This window comes from Sphaeroforma arctica, assembly GCF_001186125.1.
Source record: "Sphaeroforma arctica JP610 unplaced genomic scaffold supercont1.542, whole genome shotgun sequence".
Taxonomy (NCBI): domain Eukaryota; class Ichthyosporea; order Ichthyophonida; genus Sphaeroforma; species Sphaeroforma arctica.
The window spans coordinates 1-9,670 of NW_014040016.1; the positions used below are offsets into that span (position 1 = coordinate 1).

Here is a 9,670-nt window from a genome sequence, read left to right on the forward strand (position 1 = left end):
ATATATAGAGCATATTGTAAACGTATTTTTTGAATTTTATTCATTACCCTCCAGAGAGGGTCTCTAATAGTAGATATAGACTAGTGAGAGTAGTAGATGTGAATGTACAGGGTATGAATTCCATAGCGGCTGATAATTTAAGTACCAACTACACAACTGTTAGTTAATTAGTTACATAGTGAATTAAAGTAAGTACCTATTTATCTTGCAAACTAAACCGACAAGTGTTCTCCTTTTGACGCTTTGATATAGTTGTGTATTGCATCAATAGGACAAAATATTACGAAATGATAATGGATCATGAAAGACAGGTAGAATTGCCAATGCAATCTATTGTATTTATTTTTTCTATTTTATACGAATGAATGGGTTTACAGTGACGGGTAATTGCACTCTTGAAACAAGTTCGTGGGATCAACATTCGATGTGCAGTGACAAACTATATGTGAGCTATATGGGTGATATAGACTATTTTACCTGGACATATCGGGCTGTCGAATAAATTGAAGTATAGTCTAGAGATTCTAACCTGAAGGATGGTATTCTACCACAAGAGTACAGTCAGTCTAAAATTCCAAACTAGTGTCCTATCTATTTAGTTTATTTTACACAGCCTCCTAGTTGGGCAAATAGAAGACTATGGAAATGTGGACGCTTCCGACGCGGTGCTGCCGGGAGAAGTGCTATTTTACTTGACTAGAAGAGTTTCCTCCTTCTTGCGTTTATTCAGAACAGTTCCGGGTTTATGCTGAGCCTCGGCATGTGCGGACAGTGCCGATGGACACGTACTCACTGTACCAAAGAAGAACAAGATTTAAAAAAAAATGGGTAGTATGTTTGATTAATGAGACACACGTTCATACGCGCATACGCGACGCGCAGGAATGTAACAGTATTTAAATATAATCAGATTACAGATTGTGAGTTGTGAGGATAGTGCCGTTCTGCTAATAAGATGTGAAGCCATACCTGATGAGGCGATCAGCATTTGCTTCAGATCGTAGTAGGTGTTGCCGTCCTCAGGGGTCAAGAATGTGATAGCGATACCCGTCTTGCCTGCACGACCGGTACGTCCGATACGATGCGTATAATCTTGTATATTCTTCGCCATATCGTAGTTGATCACCCCACCTACGTCCTTGACATCCAATCCTCTACCGGCGACATCTGTAGCAACCAAGATATCCGCATGCCCATCCTTAAAGTCTTGCAACGCCGATTGACGCTGCTCCTGGTTCTTACCACCGTGTAGCGTGACCGACCGATAGCCCATCTTATCCAGCCCTTTCGCGAGCATATCGCAACCTTTCTTTTGGTTGACAAACACAATGATGGGCGTAGGTATGTCTCCGCTCTGCAGTATTTCTGCGATACGTTTTCGCTTTTTAGAGTCACTCATCATCTCTACTCGTTGCTCGACCCGGTCCACAGCCTTGCCGGCCGTTCCAATAATGACGTGCGCCGGTTTACGTAAATACTTCCGCGACAACCGCTCGACCGACGGCGGCATTGTGGCGGAAAACATGATCGTCTGACGGAACTTGGTTTCTGTACCCTGTGAGATCATGTGCGGGGGACAGAAATATATATCTCAGTGGGGCGGAAGTAAGATGGTGCGGGCGTCTAGTCCATTGCTCTAGGAGCTAATACTCAAGGGGCGTAGGCAAAACTGGTACCATGGTACAAAAATCGAGCGGCTTTCGAATATTATAGTCACATGCAGAAAAGAGCACACAATATGTAGTTAGACAGGTCTACCATCTTGAAATCCGCCTCCAATCCGTCTGACTTTTCATCGTCTTCAGGTTTCGTATTGGTCACCGGCATATAGTCCAGAATGGCTTGGACCTCCGCTTCAAAACCCATATCAATCATCCTGTCTGCTTCGTCCATAACTACATAAGTACATTTGGTCAACACCAGGTAACGATTCTCCAGCATATCCTTCAATCGACCTGGGGTGGCCACGACAATGTCAACCCCAACCTTGAGCATGCTACCCTGGTTTTGCATATCCGCACCTCCGATGATAGCTACAGCAGTGATACCTAATGGCTTCGCGAATTTCTCACACTCTTCCTCAATCTGCTGCGCCAGTTCTCGGGTGGGCGCGAGAATAACAGCATACGGGGCACACTCGAAGGCGTCATTCGGATTTTGCACTCGCGGCGGTAGACTAGTAATCCAAGTTAACATAGGTATCAAAAATGCTGCAGTCTTACCAGAACCTGTGTAGAAAGAAGATAAACAGGCAATGAATCCAAACTAAGCACAGGCAGATACGCGCGATACAAGCAAGTATAGTTCAAGCAAGTGGACATTCAACAAATATTCACAACGTTGACTATTTTGATGGGTGTTTAACAGAATTTGAAAGCAAGTGGCTTAAAAAGAATCTTCGTACCGGTTTCAGCGATTCCAACTATATCGCGATTCTGAAGTCCGACGGGGAGAGCTTGGCGTTGAATCGGCGAAGGTTCCTGTAGGGTATGCGAGGTATTTATATGGGTGAGAGATACATAAAGTGCAATAGAATAAAACAGGGTGTCAGATGTATAGCTCCCGAGTTCTCCAAAATACAATACTATGCTGTTCACTGTAGACAAGGAGAATACAACAAGGGAAGTTCATGCACACTAAACTCCAAGCACCGGCTTCAACCTACGGACTATGTACTTGTATTTCCCTCTGGATTTCTAGCGCTCACCTTATAACCAATCTGAGCGATAACCTCCTTCACGTTATCAGGTAAAGGGCTTTCTTCCCACGACCGCCATGGATGTGGGATATTACCACCACGTGTAGAAATGTTGAAATCCTCCCGGAAGATACGCCAGTCTCTCTCGGCCATTTGAGCCAACGGTTTCTGTGACCAATGGCGTTCGTCGTGCTTCATCTTCGCCGCCTTGTTCTCGGCAGCCTTCACACGCTCTACTTCCCGCGAGTTCTCGTCGTCTGAGGTGGAAAGGGTATCGGGGGTGAGGCATGATAGGTTCAAAACTGCAGATCCACTCATGAGACGTGATTAACAGCGGGGCACTCTACCGATCGTGTTGTGTTTGTTAGCAGGAATATTTACATTCGAATCAAACTACACCCGCACTACCTCCCGTTCTAAAAGATCCTCTTAAGTGGGGTGTACGTGGCAAGGAACAGAGCCTGTAAAACATTGTAGATGATTATTAAGCCGTATGTGGTTTAAGTGGGGTGTACGTGGCAAGGAACAGAGTCTGTAAAACATTGTAGATGATTATTAAGACGTATGTGGTTAAAGAGGGCGAATTTCTAATGAGTGTTGTAATAGTCAACAAGAATATATGTAAGATGACCAAACGTCTTTTCGGTACTTGTGAACCTCACCTCGCTACTCCCGGTGAAAATTAGACGTGATTTACAGCGAGACTCTATAAAGTATGCTTGATAACAATCATGTTTGGATTCGAATCAAAACCACAATCACTCTACCTCCCGTTATATCTTAACCCCTTACGCGGGGCTTGGATGGCAAGGAACAGAGCATGTGAAATATTGTAGATGATTCTAAGCCGAATGTGATTGAAGAGGGTAAAGTTCCAATGAAAATCATCAAGAATATAAGTAAGAAGTTCGAACATATTTTGGTACTTGCCTCAGGTCAATACTCACGGTGGATGGTATCAGCTGAGCAAATCCTTGCCATTCGGATGATGCGGGGAATATTCGTTTGGCATACACACGAGGCAACAGTACATCCACCCACAAAGTGGATTGATAACTAGTGTTCAATCGTGCACATTACTTCATTTGAATGCAGGTAGATGGCTAGAACACGTAAGCGATGTAGTCGCAATAGCAAATACAGCAGAAAAACAGCACGCACGCCCTGACAGTAGCTCGCCTCGTCTTCTAACACACTAAATACAAAGAAGGGATAAGTACAATGCCACACATTCGATTTGATAATAACTGCATATACTTATACGATCGTACAATGATTGCAGATCCATTTACTCCATATACGTATGTATTCAAACTCTACGTGAATTCACCACATCAAGTCAAACAAAGTAGTAGTGCGAAACTATATATACATAGCACGCATAGTCGCTATGCATGGTACTCAGGATAATCTTGAACCCGGATGATGAAATACATAATATACTGAAAAGACATACCCGTGCGGCGCTTTCCCAGAAAGTCTGAGTAGAAGGCGTCTGCTTCCTTGCGCTGTTGTCTTACATCAATACCACCCATGTGTCCCCGACCAAACATGGCATGGACATGGTGTCTATCGCTGTACAGTGAGTTGTGGTCTGCGCCTGTATCATCTGCGTCATCCCAGTCGAAAGTAAACTTCTTCTCATTCATCCGTCTGACTCTGCGCTTCTGCTTGGTCGCGCCTATGTACCTCTCCTTGATCGCCCTCTGTTCAGCCTCGAGTTCCTTCTGTGAAATATTGTATGAATCGGCCAGATCTTTCACCCGGTCCACCTCACTGGTACCAGCACCGTCAGTCTTATCTTTTCTGTGCGATCGCCCATCCCCATCCCTATCCCTGTCTCTGTATCTATCCCTACCTCTGTCTGTATCTCTATCTCGATCCCTTCCGTAATCCCTCGAGCGATATCTGTCCCTGTCGTACCGGTCGTCCCCCCCCCCCGTCTACCCGTGACTTCCGAGTATTCCTCGCGTGCCTTGGATAACAGATCCACGTGTGCTTGCTTGAGCTCTTCCTGTTTCTCCCGCTGTGCCTTCACTTCCTCTTGCCGTTTCTTGAGGGCAATCTCGGCCCGTTGCGCTTTGGTGAGAAACACTGGCTTCGCTAGCTGCTCTTTCTCCTCTTTCTTTTTCATCAGATCTCCAAGAGATAGAGGTATGCGCGACTGTACTTGTGCTCCGTTGAGCCCCGCGTCTGCCTCACTTTCCGACATCTCTACGCCACTAACTGACCTTTTTCTATCATCACTCCGCTTGATAGGTGACCGTGACCTCGACTTAGATCTCACACGCGAGCTAGAATGCTTCGACCTGCTTTCCCTGTATTTCTCCCTATTGGTATCTCTATCTCTATCTCTATCTTTGCCTCTGGTATGGTCCCTACTCCTGCTTGTATCATCCCCCTCCTTTTCATTGCCCCTGCTTCTTTCCCTATGTCGCCTGTCCTTATCTCGATCATCTCGATCATCTTTAACCTCATCCCTGTCCCCGCCCCGTCTCTTCTTATCTCCATCTGCATTCCCTCTCTCTCGACTTACTTCTCGACCATCTCGCCTGGATACACTATCCCTCTTATCTCTGCTACGGTCACTGCCTCTCTTACGAGAGCTAGTCGCCCGGCTGCTTTCGCTGTCCCTTCGACGTCTGCTCTCGTGTTTGTCTTTACTTTCGTAGTCATCTCTCGCCATCGTGATGCAATTGCTTACGAGTGCAATAACTATATGTACAATACTAAAAGTTTGTTTATAGTGGAAATAAACTTTAAAAGCACACCCACTATTCCGAGGATACACAACTGATACACAACTGATACACAACGATACATGCGACAATGTAAGACTGCCCCGGGGATTCTTAGTAGTCAGTTCTTGCTTGTCAATCCGGCAACGAGGATACACCAGGAGTACTTACATGTAATACATGTACTACAATACCGTATATTTATAACCTGCGTGTATATTTTATATTTTTGTATATATTTTAGTGTTAAGTGCTTTCAGCCTCAGCCCTCAGGTCTCTCTCTTGGTGAGTTTGGAGTGCATTTTCAAGTCACGAGATTTTCGCGGGCTTTTTCTGCACCTCACATCGGTCAAAAATTTTGCTATATTTTTGAATATCACAGATCACGTTTAAAAACGTTATTGGTCAGCGCGTGGTTATAGACTACTTACCACACAGATATAATCAGTGTGTTTATAGGCCACCACAAAGATATAGCTCAACATGCCAGTAATACTTCTCTCGCCAGCGAAGGCTTTGGACTTCTCCCCTCACACATTTGCAAAGCTTGCAACAACCTCACCAGTGTACGAAGGTACAGAATCGTCTGTAGTTGAGATATGTGCATAGATCGAAGATAACTATGCATGTGCACATCAGCAGACTGCTTTATAATATTCGTTATTGTGGTCGCTACGAACCATCTATAGCATACATGCTGCAGATCATCCTATGATATAGAAAAATTGACACGTGGAAGCACATGAAGCGCAGATGGCTCGAATTTTAGACTTCAATAACATTGTAGCACGCTTCCCCGACTTTACTTGATCCACTGCTTTTGATGCGGACAGATTCAGTGTTTGTTTTTTTAACTTGTACATACAAACCGACTGTACTATGTGTGTATTTTATTAACATGGTATTTCTATTCAAAGCTCAATTGTCTGCGCGTGTAAATAGCGCAGCATCAGTATATTGACTATTGTTAACTATATCGCTTCAGGCATAGCAGACAAGTTGGTAAAAGAACTCAAAAAATTAAATAAGTCGCAAGTGAAAACCCTGCTAGGCGTCTCTGAGCCCCTCGCAGCACTCAACTACGACCGGTAAGCCCTTGTAATACTTGGAATGGTTCGATAATTTCTCAATTACGAGTTTTAGGAATCGTACTATGTCAGACACATAAATATCACAGACCTTTCTTTATATGTGCCTTAGTGGAAAATTGAGTATTGTTCTTTCCAAATATACTACATACCATAGCGATGTAATTATCTATCTCCTGCGACAGCGTATATCCATCTTCATCAAGGACGCTCGAATATAAATTTTCCACGCTCCTTGGAAATTCTCAGCTTAATTCGAAGAGAAATGGGTACAATGTGTGTGTTCAGAATCGTTGGTCAAGATTGGAGTTGTCGGCACTCTCTCGATTAAAAATAGTCGTGTGTCAAAGGTACTCAAATAAACTCCGAATCTTAGGCATGGCAGTGGTTTAATCTCGCTCTTATTGTTTTGCAATATCTTCTGTATATTTTTACACGTGCAGCTACCAAGCATGGGACGAGGCCGGAACAAAACCCACGTGTCTTGCTCTAAATGGACCCGCTTTCCAGGTGTGTATCCCACAGGCTTCTGTCATATACTGTTGGTCAAACTATTACATTTGCACAATAGTAATATTATTATCCCGTAAAGTCCAGTATATTCTCATCTGATCAGCATCGCGCATTTTCCAACCAAATTGACCTGGAACGAAGGGTCTAGGGGCAAAGTCTATGTCGATTGAGGATTTGGATTGGATGCAAGATCGCTTACGCATCATGTCTGGTCTCTATGGCCATCTTCGTCCTCTAGATAACATCAAGCCATACAGATTGGACATGAGCAAAAAACTGAAAGAAGGAGGTAGGTATGTAATCATATTGTCATTACAATCTAGGAGTTTGCTTATCGCGCTACTATCGAGACTGTCTTAGTTAATTACCCACTCGCGGAAAACACCAAGGCAACATTTTAATATGGAATTTCCTGATATCTGGCAATTTGATGAATTTTTCTAAAATCATCTCCTCCTCTGTGTTCTTTGTTAGGCATGGATAAATTCTGGGTTGAAATGAATACCAAGATGGTAAACGAAGTAGTCGGGAGTCTACCTGAAGAAGAGCGGTTCATAGTTAATTGCGCAAGCCAAGAATACTCTAAATCAGTGAACATGGTAAGCCATCTATTGACTCTGTGACGCAGTCATCACGAATTTAACCAAAAAGACATACGTGTCTCTAATGAAATACGCCAGTTTCAATATACCCTCAACAATATGTGCTTCTTTTCCTCTATGTTTTTTCTGCAAGCATTGGACTACCCCAGTTTCAATATACCCTCAACAATATGTGCTTCTATTCCTCTATGTTTTTTCTGCAAGCATTGGACTACTCCAGTTTCAATATACCCTCAACAATATGTGCTTCGTTTCCTCTATGTTTTTTCTGCAAGCATTGGACTACCCCAGTTTCAATATACCCTCAACAATATGTGCTTCTTTCCCCCCATGTATTTTCAGCAAGCATTGGACTACCCCATCTACTCAATCTCTCTTCCGGGTCCAAGTGTGTTTGCGAAAGAAGCCAGAGGCGCAATGGTGCGCCATATAATATGCAGTCGAGTTGTCACACCGGAAGGTTTGCAAGATTTTAAAGGAAGCAACGACGAGTGGAGATTCGTGCGGTATGCGTGTTTTCTTCTAAGGATTTCATCAAAAGCACCTCAATTGTAGAACAAAATCGGTAAATGTGGCCTACTACGGCAAACTCTCACGCAATTTTAAGAAACGACATGCTCGCATCAAATCAATAATATGACGAACAATTTCTCATATCTAACACTACAGGGAGAACAAATTAAAATCCGGCATAATTGAAGTCGAATTTCACCGTGCAGCGATCAGCACAACCACGGCTAAAAAGCGCGTAAAGTCCGCTCCAAAAAGCCAATCGACGGAAGATGAAAAACAAACAATGACTCCTAAAACATCTGGTAGTGATGAGGCGATAGCGGTATTTCATACTTCTGATACGAAGGATGTGTATCCAGAAGTGCAATCTACAACTAGCGGAAGGAAACGAGCCCGAATCAATTACAAAGGAATGTGATAATCGCGGAATGACATTGTATTCTATATACCGTAAAATGAAACTTACATTGTATACTTTCTGATACACTCTAGATAACTATAACATCAATCACTGGGACATTCTTGCATGAATGCAAATAAAAAGTTGCAATCAGGAGATTGCAAACATGATCATCAGCGATGTTAAGTTTGAATATAGATCTTGATAACATGCTGCACTCCACTCGTATTTGAGAAGCAAAATTCTTTTAGAGTAATGAAAGTAAAGGAGGAAATTTGTCGCCAGCGAAAACTTAAATTTACTTTAATTTTAGTACATCGTGCCCTCCGCGGGTTGGGACAACTTAGCGTTCTCTCGTGACACCATATTACTGCAGATAGAAAAAGCAAAGTACAAGAAGCGAAATATAATAAGCAAGGGCCGTGATACAAGTTCATAAAACCGATAAGTAGACAGCCTACTGGAGTATATTCAGGGCATACAAATACTTACTCTCTGATTTCTTTCAGGGTATCCTCCATTCTGAAATTCCGCGACCAAGGCGACAATCTTTTCAACTTGCTCATGTTCACCTAAAGGTATATCGAAAGTGCAAGAACAATTTAAATGCGCAAGTGACAATCGGGAATGCAAATACACGAATGCGAAGTGCGCGCGGGCAAACTCTGGATACCAGTATCTATGTTCAGCGTTTCGAATGACATTAAAGTACTTTAGAGTAAGAGACAACTTCCCTATGACTCTACCAAATAGTAGCAGGTACAGGTGATAAGGAAAACAAAATACAAACAAGTGCTATAAGTAATATATTATATTGTGCCCAATTGTGGAGTATTCAATAGAGCAAGAAAGTAAAACTTACCTGTCCGTCGCTTGCCACGAATTTGAGGTTGACTTTGGTTAGAAATCGGACAGTTGGGGGCTTGTCAGGGTATTCCGGGCCGCAGTGGATTTTCAAACTGTATATTCTGTTCTCGAAAGCGGACTGTGGTAGATATATGGACGTATAAATACATATATGAGACACAGTATATATATATATATATATATATACTACTACCACCACACCCACCCACGCACACACACACACACACACACACACACACACACACACACAA

The 9,670-nt window shown here is 43.0% G+C and overlaps 3 protein-coding genes across 3 annotated transcripts in view; 1 reads left to right on the top strand and 2 right to left on the bottom strand.

The window, feature by feature from the left end:
* Positions 1-593: 593 nt before the first annotated feature.
* On the bottom strand, positions 594-5,384 carry SARC_07099 (hypothetical protein; the record flags this gene model as incomplete). Its single annotated transcript, XM_014298954.1, has 7 exons — positions 594-792; positions 970-1,555; positions 1,759-2,228; positions 2,405-2,480; positions 2,708-2,955; positions 4,155-4,425; positions 4,476-5,384. The coding sequence occupies 7 exons, from the start codon at positions 5,382-5,384 to the stop codon at positions 689-691; spliced, it is 2,664 nt and encodes an 887-aa protein (XP_014154429.1). The 3' UTR covers positions 594-688.
* Positions 5,385-5,847: 463 nt separating this feature from the next.
* On the top strand, positions 5,848-8,722 carry SARC_07100 (hypothetical protein). Its single transcript, XM_014298955.1, has 7 exons — positions 5,848-6,010; positions 6,422-6,524; positions 6,968-7,034; positions 7,179-7,326; positions 7,512-7,636; positions 7,982-8,145; positions 8,309-8,722. The coding sequence occupies exons 1-7, from the start codon at positions 5,920-5,922 to the stop codon at positions 8,568-8,570; spliced, it is 960 nt and encodes a 319-aa protein (XP_014154430.1). The 5' UTR covers positions 5,848-5,919; the 3' UTR covers positions 8,571-8,722.
* Positions 8,723-8,861: 139 nt separating this feature from the next.
* Positions 8,862-9,670, bottom strand: part of SARC_07101 (ubiquitin-conjugating enzyme E2) — a gene marked incomplete at both ends in the record, with an annotated part of 3,732 nt that continues 2,923 nt past the window's right edge. Inside the window, 3 exons of the mRNA XM_014298956.1 lie at positions 8,862-8,922; positions 9,045-9,124; positions 9,415-9,537. Coding sequence (XP_014154431.1) covers positions 8,862-8,922; positions 9,045-9,124; positions 9,415-9,537 — 264 coding nt within the window. The remainder of the gene's footprint in view (positions 8,923-9,044; positions 9,125-9,414; positions 9,538-9,670) is intronic.